This window comes from Eptatretus burgeri, chromosome 10 (genome assembly GCF_056783735.1).
Source record: "Eptatretus burgeri isolate ZD-2024b chromosome 10, Ebu_testis_v1, whole genome shotgun sequence".
Lineage (NCBI taxonomy): Eukaryota > Metazoa > Chordata > Myxini > Myxiniformes > Myxinidae > Eptatretus > Eptatretus burgeri.
The window spans coordinates 8,726,244-8,745,379 of NC_140970.1; the positions used below are offsets into that span (position 1 = coordinate 8,726,244).

A 19,136-nucleotide genomic window follows, 5' to 3' on the forward strand; every position below is an offset into this window, starting at 1 on the left:
ATATATATATATATATATATATATATATAAAACGTGTGTGTGTGTGTGTGTGCGTGCACGTGCCTATCACTGATCCGGGTTTCGAGGCTTGCCACGAGGGGAAGAACTTGGTTCCTTCCTGAACGCCCGGTCTTGAGGCCGCAAGGCACAGATAACTCCGCTAAGCAACTACGAACACTGATTGGTACAGCCAATCTTGGCATGGTTGCACTACTTCGCGTGATACCTTACCTGTGGATGGCCGTCTAATTAGGGTCAGTACCCTCAGCACTCAGTCAAATTACTGCCGAGCTTTGCAGTGAGTGTGCACTGGCTGACAAAGCAAATTATTGGGGTGGAACATCCCGTCTAACCTTACGTATGCACTGCATTGGAACAATAAAGGAAAAGACAACCGAGACAGACTGGAAACAGCAACAATCAATTACTTATTACAAACACCCAAGCAAGCAATCATTTAAAAGCAAGGATTTCTAAGCAACAAAGTAAAAGGCACATAAGAGCAGATTTAACCATAACACATATTCTTCTTCAATCTTACTTAAACAAAAGACTTGGCCATCATTCACTCAAGGGCAAAGAATAAAACAAGGACTTGAAAATAAAGTAAAAGTAATGAATGGAGAAAAGGAAAGTAGTCTTTCCTTCTCTCCCTCACCTCACAAAAAATACACAGGAGAATGCGGAGGAAAATAAATGGGGAAGATGGGCAGTGGTGATGTGAAGCGATGCGGACACACGACCACGTCCCTGAGGTGCCCGGACATAGTAGGCGAGTCTTCTCTAGTGTCCCAGATATGCAAGCTGGATGTGCGACTCACCATCCTCTGCCTCAGATCTTTCCTCATCAGACCCCCATCGATGAGGTGTCGCCGTTCACCCTCCTCGTCCTTCGTGGCTGAGAGGATCGAGAGGGCAGGATGACGCTCGTGGAAGGAGTGTTCTTTTTCCACTGAAGCTCGACATCAACTGTCCGTGAAACTTTCCTTTCTTCTCCCCTCACACGTTTTTGTTCCTTCCCTCATGAGCCTTCTCAGTGTCACTCTTCTGCTCATATGAGCTTGTCCCATTCATTTCTCCTTTATGCTTCCCTCAGTATTCTGTGGTCACCCTCTGTTCTGCTTTCTACCCTTTGCTTCTTCCCTTTCTGCTTTCTGAGCTGTCTGCTCAGGAGCGCTCTTTGTCCCTGCTGACGCGATCTTGTCATGAGTTCTCTTTGCGTCTTTTCTTCTTCTTCTTCTTCATGTCAGCTTTTTTACCCCTCCTCCCACAAGCCTTCGCCCCCTCTCATTGGTCCACAGCCGATGGGGGCGGGTGCATGACATCACTTGTGGAAATTGTCACACTACTCTGTTGGAAGTTTCAAAGAAGCCTCTGCCCCACCCTTTACACGCCCAAAGCCACAACACAAGCCCCCAGCCTCCTCCTTCGCGCTGTTTTGCATTGTACTACGCCCGCAAAAAGCACCACACCCCCAGGCTGTGCCGAGCATCAAGTGCCACGAACATGCATGCAAAACGGGATACGAGCATGCATCCGAGAGCACCAGATGGGTTACCAAGCAATGTGCAGATGGAGGGAACACGGGAAGGAACTCCGCACAACTGAGGGATGACCAAACAGCCACAGGATTGAAGGTAAGACCGATGGGGTGAAGGAGGGACTGTTGAAAGGATGCTTGATGGAGGAGAGATTATTGGTGGACCATTGAAATGGGCCAATGGGGTAACGGAGGGATGATTGAAAGGTACAGAGGGATTAAACAAAACGATAGTGTAAAGGAAGAAGGATTGAAAGCAACAGAGCAGATTGAGCAGAACGATGGTGTGAAGGAGGAAAGATTGCAAGTAACAGAGGGGGAGGGGTGTGGTGTATTTACAGCCTCGCTTATTGATATACAGTGTGGAATAAAGTAGTTCCTGGCCCACCATTTCCTGTGCCTGCCATGATTTTGTTGAGTTCCACTTAATCTGATCCCATAAGTTATAAACTGGTGGCGAAGATGGGATTTCTTTACTGCGGTAAAATTATTTGAACGACGCTGAGCTGCTGTGCAAGTCCAAGGCCCGTTGAGCTTCGCTGCAACAGCAAGACAATGTTGGGGCCTGGAGCGTCAAGGGCCGTGGAACTCAGACTGTGAGTGGGCACCATTTGTGTTGTGCCACGAAGATAAAGCAGGCTATATCAGTTGCATCGAGCCTTTGATGAAGGGCGGGAAGACTAACATATTCATAGAGGCTGGAGCAGTATTTTCTGGTGAATGGCATTGTTGGTGAAAGAGAGTGCCAGCATTTCTTAGCGTAGTTGGCAGCAAAATGTACGGACTTCTTCGAAATCTCACTGCGCCAGACAAGCCATGCACAAAGCTTTATGGGAAATTGGTGAAAATTTTCCAGGATCCTTTATGCCCAAAACCCAGCATAATTGCACAGCGATTTCGATTCCACAAACGTGATCAGTGTGACGGAGAATCGATCTGTGATTTTGTCACCGAGTTGAAAAAGGTGTCTCAGCACTGAGACTTTTGTGATAATCTAAATGACACATTACGAGACAGGCTCGTCTGTGGATTGAGGAGTGAGAGTATTTAGAAGCGCCTGTTGCAGGAAAGTGAGCTTAGTTTCCGGAGAGCTACTGAACTCGCAATTGCCATGGAAAATGCTGCAAAAGACTCTGTGAAGTTACGGAATAAGGGAGGACCGAGGTCCACAAGATGACGACTCAGGCTGGGGCCATGCCTTCCAGGTCGTCTGGTGCCCAGAATGATGGAAACTACAGGGGGTCTTGTTTCCGAAGCTGAAGGAAACATCACCCTGACACTTGTTATTTCCGGCACGATGCATGTTATGACCATCACTTGAAGGGTATCACTTGAAGCAAGAAGATGCCGGAAGCCTGGTAAGAAAACGAACACAAATGTACATCCTGTGAGTCGTAGCAACAGTAACAATGACCAGGGAGACTTGCTTGCAGTTAACATTGAAACCAACCATGTCAACAAGCTGGATGTCACCTGGATTCACCTTAATGTGGCAGGGAGAAATGTATGTATGGAGTTGGACACTGGCTCAGCAGTTTCCATCATTTCATTGTGTGAGTACTCCAAGCTAAACAAAAATCTGAGACTAAAGAACCCTACAGCTGTACTTTGTACTTTGACGGGTGAGCAAATTCAACTAAAAGGCAAGCTATGAGTGCTGGTAAAGTACCATCAGAAATCCTCTGTGCTGGATTTGTATGTTGTGGACATTCAGGACCCGGCCTTGTTTAGAAGAGACTGGTTGCAGAAGATCAAGCTCGATTGGCACACTGCCAAGTCAATATATGTCGACTCAACCATTTCCGGATTGACTGATGCTCAGTTGAAACACTTGCTCAACCAGTACTCTGAGATCTTCAAGGATGAAATTGGAACTCTGACAAGCACAAAAGCAAGGTTGAGCTTAAAGACAAACAGTAAGCCAGTATTTCGCAAGGTGAGGCCAGCTCCATATGCATTACATCCAAAAATCGACACTGAGCTTCAATGATTGGAACAGGCAGGTATTATTTCCAAGGAAGAACTGAGCGAATGGGCCTCGCCCGTAGTCCCCATTGTATGGAGATATTAAGCTTTGTGGGGATTTAAGGGTATCAATAAATTCCTCACTTCAGGTGGATCAATACCCACTACCATATGTGGAGGATATACTGATAACATTGGCAGGAGGAAAGAAGTTCTCCAAGCTTGATTTACACCAAGCTTATCTTCAGATGGGAATGGAAGAAGATTCCAAAAAGTACTGAACAATCAATACACACAAGGGTCTGTACCAGTACAACGGACTGGTGGTTGAGGTTGCATCATGCCCTGCAGAGTGTGGAAATGTACCATGGATTGGGTATTGTCAGGAATACAAAAGGTACAATGTCTCATCGATGATATAGTCATCACCGGGAATTCAAACGGAGAGCATTTGCAAATTCTGGGACTGGTTTTGCAGAGGCTAAAACAGCACAACTGTCGGGTAAACCCAGACAAATGTCTGTTTCTCAAAGAAAAAGCTAACCTGTTGCGCGCATGAAATCACTGCGGAATGGTTAAGTAAGACATCTGACAAGGTAAAGGCGATGGCCGAAGCACCAAAGCCGAAAGATGTCCCACAACTTTGCTCCTTTCTCTGGTTGGTAAACTATTATCATCATTTCCTTCCAAATTTGTCAACACTTCTCCATCCGTTCGTTGCACCAGCTACTACAGAAAAGACACACATGGAGTTGGACAAAGGCTTGCGAGAAAGCATTTATGGAGGTAAAAACGTTGATCGCTTCTGATGTAGTACTTATACATTATGATCCGAACAGTCCTCTACGACTTTCCAGTGATGCGTCACCATATGGTCTAGGGAGTGTACTCTCTCATGTCATGGAAGATGGTGAGGAATGGCCAATAGCCTTTGCATCTTGGTCATTAACCTAATCAGAGAAAAATTACTTGCAGATAGATAAGGAGGCATTGGCTCTTATCTGGGGGTAAAAAAAAAATTCACCATTGTTTTGGCAGGACGTTTACCCTAGTCACGGACCACAAACCCTTGCTATCCATCCTTTACCCTCACAAAAGCACACCAGTGATGACAGCCGTATGTCTGCAACGATATGCATTGTTTTTAGCTGGACATGTCTATAACATTGAATACAAGCGTACGACCGATCACGGTAATGCAGATTCCCTGTCACGGCTTCCACTTGAGATCATCCATCCATCTGCAGAGGAGGATATTGATGCAGTTTAAGTGTTTCACATGCCACAGTTTGAATTACTTCCATTCACAAGTGATGAGATCAGACGGGAAATGCAACGTGACATGGTGTTGTATCGAGTGTTACAGTCTGTCACTCAGAGTTGGTCTCCAGAGGCGAAACAGAGTCAAACTTAATACAACCGGAAGGATGAACAGTCAGCCCATTGTGGCTGGCCGTTGTGGGGCACACGCGTTATTGCACCACAATCATTGTGCAGTCATGTGCTGGGATAGTTACATGAAGGACACGTTAGGGTAGTAAAGATGAAGGCATTGGCACGTCGCTATGTATGGTGGCTCTCAATTGATAAGGACATTGAACATATAACTAAGTGCCATGATGGATGTCAGCTACATCAGAACATGCTACAGGTGTCACTTTTGTATCCATGGGAGTGGCCCTCGGCCCCATGGCAGAGGATACATGTGGATTATGCTGGACTGTTTTTTGACACGATGTTTCTGGTGGTGGTTGATGCGCATTCCAAATGGCCAGACATTTGTCATGAAGTCAACTATGCCAAAACAAACCATCACAAAACTGCACGAGATTTTTGCAGGAATTGCATACCTGAACAGCTAGTATCTGATAATGGTCCTCATTTCACATCGGATGAATTTAACCTCTTCATGAAAAGAAATGGAATTAAACACATTCGGTCTGCTCTTTACCATCCAGCCACAAACGGGCTGCCTGAACGTTTTGTCCAAACTTTCAAACAGGGTTTTTGATCTGCGAGGGAAGAGAAGGGCACCACTGAAGCAAAGTTATGCCGTTTCCTGATGTCCTACCGGAATGCTCCTCATGCAACAACCGGAGAGAGTCCTGCAAAGATGTTTTTGAGCAAACTACTACATACAAGATTGGATGCAGTTGAACCTAATATCAGAAAAAGGATCAACGATAGACTTTTTCAACAGGCCCTTGGTGGAGGTAAAGGCAACATGCGTGAATTTCTGGTAGAACAGCCTGTTCTTGTGTACGACTACCATCAGGACCACAAGTGGGTAACTGGTGCTGTAAGATCGAGACGGGTCCTTTAATTATAATGTTGCAGTTGGGCCCTGCGTTTGGAAATGGCATGTCGACCAAATGCGGGATTCCGTGCTGAGCTGTGAAGCTCAACCTTTCCAATCAGCAGACCCTCCTGTAAGAATGGAGTTGGAGGGGTCGGGGTCAACGGAGAGATACCTACACCAGCGGAAGCGGTTCCCACTGAAACTGATGCTGTACCAACCAGCATCAACAGAGGCTGCATCTCAACCAACTGAGGTAGCTCTCAGGACAAAGTGGTATCTGCAGAGACACCATAAGGCTCCAGAGAGATTGGATCTGTGAAGTGATCCAGCTTTGGGGCAGAATAATCCCCTCAAAATCTCGAGTCAGGGTATGTTTCACGACTGTGCTCAATCAACGAGATGGTGCATTTCAGTGACTTGCTGTAAGTGATGGATTGCAGTGTTCTAATGTAATGATGGTCTTGTAATGTTTGATTATGCTATTTTCTAGGGTCCATCAAATGAGTAAAATGTTCATTTATTGTCGTGTAGGTTTACTTGTGGTGGGGATTAGATCTAGAAGGGAGGAAATGTGTAATTACAGCCTTGCATATTGATATGCAGATTGGAATAAAGCAGTTCCTGTGCCTGTCATGATTTTGTCGAGCTACACTTAATCCTATCGCACACGTTATAGGGGGATGACATTAAACTGGACAAACAGCCTAGCCAACGCATGACTCCAAAAAGCCCTTTGACAAGGGACCAAGGACTATCTATAGAAAGACTAATGAAATAACTGATCCTCAGGTCACCTATGTGTCAATGTATGCTCTCCCTCGGGGTGAGTTTTCCAAATCCACAACAACATATATATCTTCTATGTATTACTAAAACTCTCATCTTGTATGTATGCATGTATATTCCCGAAATACAGCCAAAATGGTAAAGGACAGCGCAAACATTTTAGGGCCACCTTACTCACCATTCGTCTGCGGTGTGAAGTATCAAGTTTTGTTCAAATCGGACAATGAAAAAAAAAATATTAAAAAATCAATTCCTGATTCAGTCAAGTACTCTTTGGGAGCATTTGATCAATAAAAACAACCTCAGCAGTATAGTTCGCTGGAGCTATCTTTTTTTTTCTTGAAATGATTTTTTTCATCAACTGCTGTCACAACGGGAACCCAAAGGGTTCACGGGTCATTATATATATATATATATATATATATATATATATATATATATATATATATATATATATATATATATATATATATATATACAGTATATATATATATATATATATATATATATATATACAGTATATATATATATATATATATATATATATATATATATATATATATATATATATATATATATATATATATATATATATATATATATATATATATATATATATACAGTATATATATATATATATATATATATATATATATATATATATATATATATATATATATATGTGTATACAGTATATATATGTATATATATATATATATATATATATATATATATATATATGTATACAGTATATATATGTATATATATATATATATATATATATATATATATGTATACAGTATATATATGTATGTATATATATATATATATATATATATATATGTATATATATGTATACAGTATATATATATATATATATATATATATATATATATATATATATATGTATGTATATATGTATATATGTATATATATATATATATATATATATATATATATATATATATATATATATATATATATATATATGTATATATATATATATATATATATGTATATATGTTCATATATATATATATATATATATATATATATATATATATATATATATGAGCCTGGTGTTGGCGCAGTGGTTAGGGCAGCGGCTTGGGATCCAAAAGGTCCTGAGTTCAAGCCCCCTTGGGCCAATGAATTAATACACCAGGGGGTTGACTCAGCCTGTCATCCTTTCGAGGTCGGCGAAATGAGTACCAGTATACTGGGCCGGTGTATACCCCGGTTAAAATAGGTGTACCATATCCCTGTGTCGTAAGAGGTGACCAGGGTTGCGTCAGGAAGGGAATCTGGCGTAAAACATGTTCCAAATCTCTATGCGGATCATATGGATGATCCGCTGTGGCGACCCCTAACGGGAGCAGCCGAAAGAAGAAGAAGAAGTAGAAGAAGAAGAAGATATATATATATATATATATATATATATATATATATATATATATATATATATATATATATAAATATATATATATATATATATATAAATATATATATTGTCATGTCAGGTCAGGGCAGATCAGATCTGTGACTTGTTCCAGGTATCATGTAAACCTGTACTAACCTCTTCCATGGTCTAATTGTCGGTGACTAAAACGTCTCCCCCACCAGGTTTCCTGGTGAAAAGGGTGTTTGGATATGGACATCCAGTAGGATTAAAAACAAAACCTGTCAAAGGGTGGAGAAGATCCTTGTGAGCCAATGCCCATCCATAATCTAGTGCCCAACTGTGTCTCCGGATGTCCTCCTGCAGTTGGGTTACTTCATATTAGGAGGTGTGGCAGGATTTGCACTGCGGCCACCATAAAATCCTTCATTCCACCAAACATTCTCGAAGCATGAAAACTGATCGTTGGACACAAAGTGCGACCAGCGATAGCTAAGGATTCAACGAAGAGACCTGGTACCAAAGGAATTAAGTCTCCGTCTCAGATCCCTGGTCAGATTCCAAGTCTCACATCCATAGAGCAAAATTGGAAGCACCAACCACCTGAAGACTCAGAATTTTGTCCTCCTGCACAGGTACCGGCAGCGCCACACCCAATGATCCAATGAATCCATGACTCCCCAGGCCCGACCCAGATGTCTGTTGACCACTGACTCAGAGCCAGCAGAGACATGAATAACACTGCCAAGGTAAATGAATCTCTCCAGGACATCAACTTCCTCTCCACAAACAAGAACAGACAAGATATCAAAATCCAAAATGTTATTGAGAGCTTGGATTGGATCTTAGTTTTGACCCAGGAAACCTGTAATCCCAGCAGCTCTGACTCCTCATTCAGCACATCAAGGGCCCTCAAAAGGATATCAAGAGTCTCCGCAAAGATGACTGCATCATCTGCAAAATCAAGGTCAGAGATCATGACATTCCCAAATGATGCACCGCAGCTTAATTTCTCTGACATCCTCCCCAGAATCCAGTCCATACAAGGGCTGAAATGTGTGGGGGCCAGTACACACCACTGATTAACTCCAGGAACAACTAGAAATAAGTCAGAGATGGTATCACCACATCTCACAGCACTCTCGGTACCAGAGTATAGTTTAAACATCAGATTGTTCAGTTTTGGTGACACCCAGGAAGACCAAGAATCCTCCAGAGCGCATCCCGATTCACTGAATCAAATGCTTTACAGAGATATACCTAGGCTGCAAGCAGCCCCTGCCGAAACTCTCATCTGCATTTGGTGAAGACCTGAAGAGCAAGGATAATGTCAATTGTTGACCTCTGGTGTAAACCTTGACTACTCTGGACACTGGTGCTCAAGCAGATGTTGGTGAACCCTATCAAGAATTATCCAAGCAAAGACCTTGCCCAGAAATGAGACCTGCATCAACTCTCGATCTTTGTTACAGTCCTGGCGATCACCTTTCCCTTTCCAGAGAGGGACAACAAGGCTTCTCTTCCAGTCAGTTGCGATGATGCCTGTGTTCCAGGCAGAGCCCAGAACTGCATGCAACGATGTGAGTTTAGCATTTCCACCAGCCTTGAGAAGTTCAGCACGGATGCCATAGATCCCAGGAGCAATAGCCCATTTCAAATCGTTCAGCACAGCCTGTGTTTCCACAAATGAAGGTGGATCACAGTTGATTGGAGGGTCATCAATCAGAAAAGTAACACCCCTGACAACCAACTTGACAGCTGGTGGATCAGCCTGGTACAGCTGCTCAAAGTAACCAGCCCAGCAGCCCTTCACTTCAGCCTCCTTTGCAAGATCCCACCACCCTGTGTTTTAACTGCAGTACACCGACGGATGGGCTTTGAGGAACGCAATGTGCGAATTCCCCTGGAAGCAGGATGACAATCACTTGACAACAGGTGACGCTCTATCCACTCACAGATTCCTCACACATAGGCCTCCTTGTCCACCCTTGGTGCACACGCAGTTTTACGCCCCATCTCCCTCAACATCTCAGCTCTGCCATTCAGCCTGGCCCTGTAAATTTGGTTAATTGTGTCCAGTGCCCCTTGAGAGACAAAATTCTTCTTTACCCGAAAGTGAATTCCAAGACATCCACCAACAAAATCAAGGATGGTGGTTTTGAAGGCACTCCACAACTCTGCAGGAATGCTCAAAGCAACCTTCTTCTTTCGGCTGCTCCCGTTCGGGGTCGCCACAGCGGATCATCCGTATGATCCGCATAGTGATTTGGCACATGTTTTACGCCGGATGCCCTTCCTGACGCAACCCTGGTCGCCTCTTACGACACAGGGATATGGTACACCTATTTTAACCGGGGTATACACCGGCCCAGTGCAATGGTACTCATTTCGCCAACCTCGGAAGGATGACAGGCTGAGTCAACCCCCTGGTGTATTAATTCAGTGGCCCAACGGGGCTTGAACTCCACACCTTTTGGATCCCAAGCCGCTGTCCTAACCACTGCGCCAACACCAGGCTTGAATCCTCAAAGCAACCAGACCCCCCAAATCCCCACTCAGCCTGCTCGCAAACTCCTCAGCTACCCTGCCATCCTTGAGTTTGCTAACATCCATCCTAAGCTGGGATGGTTCAATTCTACCAGATTTAAGCTGCAACTTCAGAGTTGCTACAGCAAGTCTGTGTTCAGTATTGAGGAACTGAGCACTCCGATGGACCCTGCAGTTCTGGATCATCCTCCAGTAACCATCAATGAGCACATTGTGAATCTCCTTTGCCACACCACCAGTGTTGGAATGCAAAGTCTTGCGATGAGCCTGTGAGTGCTGAACCCTAAGTCGATGACTTCTTGCAAAGTCAAGGAACTTAGTGCTGTTCTGGTTCACATTTCCAGACACATGGGAATGAACACATGTCTCATAACCATCCCTATCATCCGTTTGATGTGTTTAAATCCCCCAAGACGAGAAGAGTATCTCACCTGGGGCACTGTTCAACCACAGACTCAAGCGTGACAGAGAATGCGTCCTTCACATTGAGATCACTCACCTCATTTGGAGCATCTACATCGACCAGGGAAATGAAACTCAAGGTGTGACGAATCCTTAGTCTCATAATACACTCGTTGACTGGTGTTACCTCATTTATCATTGGAGTCAGCGTGTTGGACAGAGTTACAGCAACTCCTTGGGCATGGTAACCATCAGAGATACCAGACCAATAGTAGGTGTAACCACCCGCCATGATCTCACCGTAATCCGGTCTCCAAACCTCAGAGAGAGCTGCAATACCGATGTCTAAACGCTTGAGCTCAGACGTTAACAGAGACAGGTGATCATCCTCTCTTAAGGATAGGACATTCCAGGCACCCACCCGAAGGGACCACCTCAGGTTAACCCAAGGAGACTGCCGTCTGGTCGAGGACACCTCAGCAACTCCCCCTCACACACCACCGAAATCTGACCCAGGAAGATTACCCCCATGGTTTTCCTCCTGTCATCAAAGAGTGAGGGTCCCGAAGGCTTTGCCCCAATCCCATCATCCGGTGAGCTGCCCTGTGATGGGCAGCTGCTCAGGAGGTACTTCCACGGAGTGGGTTTTCAGATTTTTTTAATGCTTTTGTACGTTTTGCTGAATGAAGGGTTTTACGGTGGCCGGAGTGCAAATCCTGCCACCAACCTCCTAATAAAAAAGTAACCCAACTGCAGGAGGACGTCCACAGACACAGTTGGGCACAAGATATAGATGGCCGTTTGTTCACAAGGAGCTCCTCCACCCTTTAACAGGTTTTGTTTTTAATCCTGCTGGGCGTCCATATCATACACCCTCCTCACCAGGATACCTGGTGGAGGAGATGGTTTAGTCGCCGACAACCCGACCATGAAACATGTTATTACAGGTACACATGGTACTTGTAACAAGTCACAGATCTAATCTGATCTGACCTGACAACCTGACAATCTGTCTGACCTGATGAAGGATTGAGGAGGACGTGGATATTGGCAGATGTGTGTGGACATGATGGGCCAGATGGTCTTGTCTTGTTTTCCACTTCCTACATGACCCTCCTTTTTGTTCAAACAGCCAACAAGGGAACCAGGTCTGAGCATAGATTATCTTGAGTCTCTATATCCGGTGTTCTTGCGTGTGTCCTGACTAATGCAATACGAAAAGGTTCGGCAATGTATGTTCTGTTTTCCGATATTTCGATATTGTACCACCAAGTGATTATTCCTCATTTGTATAACTTGTATTTCAGCCATCTATAATTAATTATTATCAAGCATGTTATTCACATCACTGAAATAACTATTGTCGGCTCACAGCTGCTGGTCACTCTCCTTCTGGGCCTAACCATGGGAGCGATTTTCTTCGACATCTCTGACGACGCGGGTGGAATTCAAAATCGGTAAGGGACATTCTGTCGGTATAATTAGTTCATTATTTTGGAGTCATCGTCAGTTCTCGTGTTGACATCTTAACTTCACCATAACCAACCTTTTTGTTTCCCACAATTTTCATGGTCACATGATAAACGGTGCAATTATTTTCTTCTACTATAATTATCAGTTTCTAGTGAGCAAATGCAACCTGTCGCTTTGCTGACAGGATTATGAAGGGGGAAGGGAGTAGGGAGAGAAGAGGGGGGGGCAGAGAGGAGGGATAGGGGAGGAGAGAGGAGGAAAAGGGGAGGGAGACTGGAGGGAGAGGGCAAGTGGAGGGGAGGGAGAGGGGAGGGAGAGTGGAGGGGTGAGCAAGGGGGAGCGAGGAGGGGTGAGGAACGGGGGAGCTAGCCGCTAGGAAATAGGGAAGAGCGAGGAAAGGGGGTGGGGAGAGCGATGCCTCACCAAACGTCACTATACGCTCCAGGAGGGGAGGTGGGAGTGAGGAGAATAGGAGAGAGAGAAAGGGGCAAGTGGGGAGGTGGAGGCGGTTTGGGAGGAGGTAAGCATGAGGGGAAGGGTTCTTGACTAGCATTTGGTCATGGGACTTGTGGAGAAGGGGGAGGGGGGAAGTACAGAATTGAACGAAATGGGGTATCTTAAAACAGCACATTTATACAGCACATGCAAACTGCTGGGAGATGTCCATGGGGAGTGAAGAGGGCAGGACGTAAGCATGAGGGGAGGGAGAGTGAAGGCAGCGTTATGGGAAGGGAAGGCAGTGTGAAGGGAAGAGAATGCAGTGTATGGGGAAGGAAAGCGAAGGTATTGTGAGGGGAAGGTTAGGTGGTGTGAGGAGAGGGAAAGGGAAGGTGGGGTGAGGGAAGGGTAAGGCAGCGTGACAGGAGGCGAAGGGAGGGCACCATGAGGGGAAGGGAATTGAAGGCAGCATGAGAAAAAGGGAAGGTAGTATGAGGAGTGGGGAAGGAAAGGCAGCGTGTGGGATTGGGAAAGGAAGAGGACAATGAGATGTGCCCAAACAGCAGTATTTTCTTTTTAACCGTTGAGTTCTTTATAAAACCAGGTAGCAGCATTTAAAACCCATGCTATCTACCTGGCAATGGCCTGCCTGAAAGCATGCATGCTCGCACATGCGCAACCTTTGCACCCCTCTGGTCGGCTCACTGCGAATCTGATTCGTACATGCTACCCTATGGGGAAGCAGTTTTAAATTACAAACTAAACTGTCAGTCCTTAACAGTCCCCCTAATAGAGTGGAAGGGTTGGGGAGGCAGGGAAGGGGGAAAGGGTGGGGGAGAAAGGGAGAGAGAGCGAGCGGAGTGGAAAGGGGGGTGAGGGAGAGTGGTTGGAGAGAGAGAGAGAGAGAGAGAGAGAGAGGGGGAGGGGTTGGAGAGAGGGGAACGGGTGGGATAGGGATGAGAGAAGAGGGGAGGGGAGGAGGAAGGGATTGAGAAGAGAGAAGGGAGGGGAGTGTCTGCTGTGGGAGAGGAGAAAAGGGGGGGGGGGATTCTGGCAGATGTGATGCCCAGTTTAACATACATCTGAGAGACAGCATACACATTGATGAATCACCCTACATTTGAAACACTTGGATGACAGTTCTTAGCTGGGTCTGGATTCAAACCCATGCTAGACAACTTAGAGCGAGCATGCCTACCTCTTGGTTATCCTGCCTTGATGTGGCGATTCATTGCTTTGTCACAGCAGAAACATTTTTTACTCATTTCAGTCATCTAATTTTTTTTGTCTTCCGAAGTCCGGTATCGAACTGCGGTATCGCCTTTGAAGCTTGAAGAGTACTCCCAAATATCTTTACCAAAATCCAATGAAACGGTTGAAGAAACTTTGAAAAACGAAACGTTTACTTTTCAACATGTATTGATCTATGCCGAAGTGACTGTTCGTATCATGAAAGATGATGGTACAAAAAGGGGGAAACGTGGTGCAAAATATAATTGCACATTTTCAGTGAGCTAGCCAACACCCGATACACTGCAGAACAATGTGGGGCCAAATGCAGGTGAGTGTCCCCTGAACTTTGTTGAAGTTGATCGATATACAGTGCGAACAGTATTATGTGACAGTGCGAACATTATAGAGTACTCGCAAAGTGGCTTCAAAACTAAACTTTGAAATATCATATTTGTGTCTGTATTCACGAGACTATCGTGGAATTGTGAAGATACTAAAGGAAGCACTCCGCCAAAATGGTTGATAAGGAATGGCTGGCTTGGCAAACGATTAGCGATCGCCAATCCGTCATATTATTAAATGTGTCCTGGTGATGCCAAAATGTCAAATGTATCCAAATTGGCCAAATGAAAACTTTTTTTTAGCAGTTGGAACTGCTGCCAAGTTCAATTCTGGAGCTTAAATTTGGTAATTCGGCTAAATTTAAGAGATTCTTGAGGTTATGGCATGTGCAGAAATGAAATAAATCCATGAACACTGGCGTCTCCGGCCATTTATAAGCATTGCAATATATCCAATGATTTGTAGGTATGATGATCAAGCATTCGATGATATGAGCAAGGAAAGTGAAAAAAATACTTTATCGTGAAGAAATCATTGTGGCCTGTTTTAAGTCAAAGCATGGTTGATCAAGCCAAAAAAAAATGTGAATTAAGACTCCATCGAGGGACACCTAGGTGTCCGAGGATGCACGTCATAAAGAATATAATTAAATAAGGTGTTAATTGTCTTCAAAAGTGGTGTTTTAATGAACCCAAACACCCAATTTTCACTCAAGCACTCCCTTGGAGTTTCCTAAATATGCATGCAAGTTTCAGTCTCCTAGGTTTCATGGTTTTGGAGTTACGAAGGACACACACACACACACACACACACACAGACTGAGTTACTGACTGACTCACACACTCTAACATTTATGAGTAAAGATTTTATTTTGTATACCATGTCGAGGGTCATATGAGAGCTAACACACAATGCACAACAAGGGAGGCATGATACAAGAGTGGCAGGAGAGGGAAGGACAAAACAGTGGGGAATAGAGACGTTCGGAGATCTGTGGAAGGGGGAGGGATGGAGCAGGGAACATGGGGATTACAAGATGGACATTACAGGGACTTTCAGGAAGGAAAGCAGGGAATTTGAAGGAGGTGGATTTGGGGTGGATTAACGGGAGTAGAAAAGATTGAGGATTTGGATGGGAGATGATAAGAGGTGGTGGTGAACAGCTGTTTTGAAGGCCTGGAGGGAAGAATGGGATTGAACAGAGTGAGGGAGTTTATTCCAAATGTGGGGAAAAAAGAGGAATTAAAGAGTGAAGGTGAGCAGTGATTCATGATTTTGGTAGTTTTACCAGATGGGGGTTGTTGGCGGACCTTGAGTACCCTGTGGAAATATGGTGGGGACAAATCACAGACAGAGCAAGGGGGGGGGGCGAGACCGGAGACCTGCCTGCCATGAGAGAGTGAGAGGCCCAAAGACTCAGCCTCATCTCGGGAGATGCCAATTATCTGAAATGCCTTGCTTTCCACAGTGTGAAGCTGAGAAAGGTGAGAGGCAGGAGCACCAGCCCAGAGGAGAGAGCAGTACTCCTTCTGGCGGCAGACGAAAGCTTTGTTTGTGGTCAGGAGCTCAGGTGGGGCGAGGAACGACTTTTCACGACAGAGGATTCCCAGTTGGCGACTGGCTTTGGAGGTCAGGTTGGAAATGTGGCTTTCCCGGGAAAGATCATGGCGGATAGTGAGACCCAGAAGCTTGAAAGAAAGGACTTCCTCCAGAGGATTGTAAAGTCGATGGGGGGGTGGGGGGAGAGAGAGACTTTCAGAGAGACAAAGTGAGAATGTGAGATTTGTCTGTATTAAAAAACATGTTCCACGTGTTGGACCAGTTTGTGATTTTACCCACATCTGCAGAGAGCGAAGAAGCTGTGGCTTGCCAGTCTGAGGGACGACAGAGGGTACGACAGAGGGTGGAGTCGTCAGCAAAGAGATAAAGAGGATTTTCCAAAGTCAGAGAGATCATTGATGGAAACCAGAAAAAGAACAGGGCCCAGAACACTGCCTTGAGGAACTCCAGCCTGGACAGGAAGAGGGGACGAAAGAACCCCATTTAATGAGAGATATATCAAGCTTGGCCTCGCACTGAGGGGATTCATCTGCGCAAATCCCTGGTAATTAATCACAAGCAATTAACTGATGTTCGGCAGTGAAATGAACCTCTAACAGCCTGAATCCCAAGCAATTACCAATTTAATAATTGTGATAATTTCCTGCATTTTAAATTCCAGTGTCTACAATTTATTAGGGTACCCTGTGAGTACAGGGTACCCTATTGTTTTTCTTCTGTTTATTTATTATTATTTATTCTTTTTCTTTTTCCGCCGGCATTTTGCACCCTTTTTCGCTTTAAAAACCATTTTCTCTGGGAGACTAAGTCCGATCGACACAAAATTTTCACCACAGTATGTATCTTTTTTGATAGCGCAATCACGTTATAATTATGACGTCATTGGTCACGTGGTGCGGGCGCCATCTTGAAAAAAACGATAAGCTTTGGACCTCTGTATCTCAGAAACCCTGCAATGGAAAATTTTTTCGCTTGATACATTTTACTAAGCTCCCTATGGGGAACACGTGTGATTTTTCCTGACGTCATAGGTGAAGCGATATACCGGTGAAAATTCGTCAAGTAGAACGCCGTATAGGAAAAATCTGAAAAATTCTGAGCATCATCTACGCCTAAAATCACTGACGAAAATGTTTTTCTTGACGTCATCGATGACGTAATTCGGCCGCCATCTTGTTTTTTAGTGTTTTTTTAAAAAAATCTTCTTCTCCAGAACGGCTGTGCAGATTGAGGCGAAACTTTACAGGTACATTCCCCCTGAGGTCCTCTTTCAAGTTTTGTTAATTTGTTGTTGATCGTCACATGGTTTGGCGGCCATCTTGAAAAAACCCTAAAACCTGCAAACATCTTCTTCTCCAGAAGCGCTGGTCCAATAGGCGAGATTTCAGAATTATATTCGTGACATGTATGCGATGCAAGTTTGTTAATTTCAAAGTGATAGGTCACATGGTTTGGCCGCCATGTTGGATTTAAGAAAAATATTAAATAATGTTTTCTCTGGTATTTCATAAGCCATCGAAGCAAAAATTTGCAAGTGCCTTCCTCGCTCAAGTCTGCATACATGGTAAAAAAATTTTTACCTCAGAAGTCACATGGTTTGGCGGCCATCTTGGATAGAAAAATAGACTTTATCCGATTTACACGAAACTTCACACACTTGTTCGGGACGACGATGGAAAGCAGAATTTAAATTTATGATATCATAGGTCACAAGGTTCGGCAGTCATCTTGGATTGAAAATGAATAAATTTTTAAAATCTTCTCCAGAAGGGCAAGACAGATCAAGACGAAACTTAACACATATATTCCCCATGCGGTCCTTTCTCAAGTTTGTTAATTTGTTGTTGATACGTCACATGGTTTGGCGGCCATCTTGAAAAAACCCTAAAACCTTCAAACATCTTCTTCTCCAGAAGCGCTGGTCGGATGAAGGGCAGATTTCAGAAGTATATTCGGGACAGATAGGGGATATAAGTTTGTTAATTTCGAATTGATAAGTCACACGGTTTGGCCGCCATCTTGGATTTAAGAAAAATATTAAATAATGTTTTCTCTGGAACCGCTTAACCCAACGAATCGAAAGTTTGCAATTATCATCTACCATCGTGTCTGCACGAGTGTTAAAAATTATGATGTCACACGTCACATGGTTTGGCGGCCATCTTGGATAGAAAAACGCACCTTTACCGATTAACACGAAACTTCACGCACGTGTTCCAATACCCAGTTGGAAGCAGAATATAAACTTGTGATGTCATAGGTCACATGGTTCGTCAGCCATCTTGGTTTGAAAAATAATATCTTAAAACGTCTTTTTCTCTGACACGAATGAACAGATCCAGGCGAAACTCCACCACTATGACCGCCTCTCCATGACGAATAAAAAGTTCTCACCCTCTTTTGAGATACGACGCAACGTTTGGCAGCCATAGTGGATTGAAGGAAAAATATTAATTAATGTTTACTCTGGAACAACTGCATCAATCAATGTGAAACATCACCTTTATGGTGGAACAGTCATGCGGAATGAGGGTTTGAAATTTCAATGGGATCGGGCCCAGGGTTTGGCAGCCATGTTGGTTTTAAGAAAAATATTAAATAATGTTTTCTCTGGAACTGCTTAACCAAGCGAAGCGAAAATTTGCACTTATCGTCGCCGATCGTGTTTGCACATGTGTTGAAAATTATGACGTCACAAGTCACATGGTTTGGCCGCCATCTTGGATTGAAGGATAAATATTAATTAATGTTTACTCTGGAACCGCTACTTCTATATATATGAAACTCCACATTTGTAATTCAGCCGACATGCTAAACAAAAGTTTAAAATTTCAACCTGATCGGTCACGCGGTTTGGCAGCCAGAATTATTTAATTATTTGAATCTGTTCGCCAGTAATAAGGACATTGAACGCTTTGTGCTGCCCGGTTCGTAGCTCTTCAGTCCCACGCCATATCGAAGCAGGCCTCTGTTTGTATCACTCTTCAATAATGTTTTTTTGCTGGAACCACTTTCCCGATGAATGCGAAACTTTGCGACTGTCATCTGCACAAATTCCCATGTTGTATCAAAGGCGGACGGACTGGGTACCCGGTCATCACTGCCAGCAGTTATAAAGTGGCAGTTCTAGTTTAATTTATAATCGTACCGAA

General features: G+C 44.0%; 1 protein-coding gene across 1 annotated transcript in view; it reads left to right on the top strand.

The window, feature by feature from the left end:
- Window positions 1–19,136, top strand: part of LOC147017922 (broad substrate specificity ATP-binding cassette transporter ABCG2-like) — a 118,779-nt gene that overhangs the window by 70,741 nt on the left and 28,902 nt on the right. Inside the window, exon 9 of the mRNA XM_085899924.1 lies at window positions 12,313–12,395. Coding sequence (XP_085756050.1) covers window positions 12,313–12,395 — 83 coding nt within the window. The remainder of the gene's footprint in view (window positions 1–12,312; window positions 12,396–19,136) is intronic.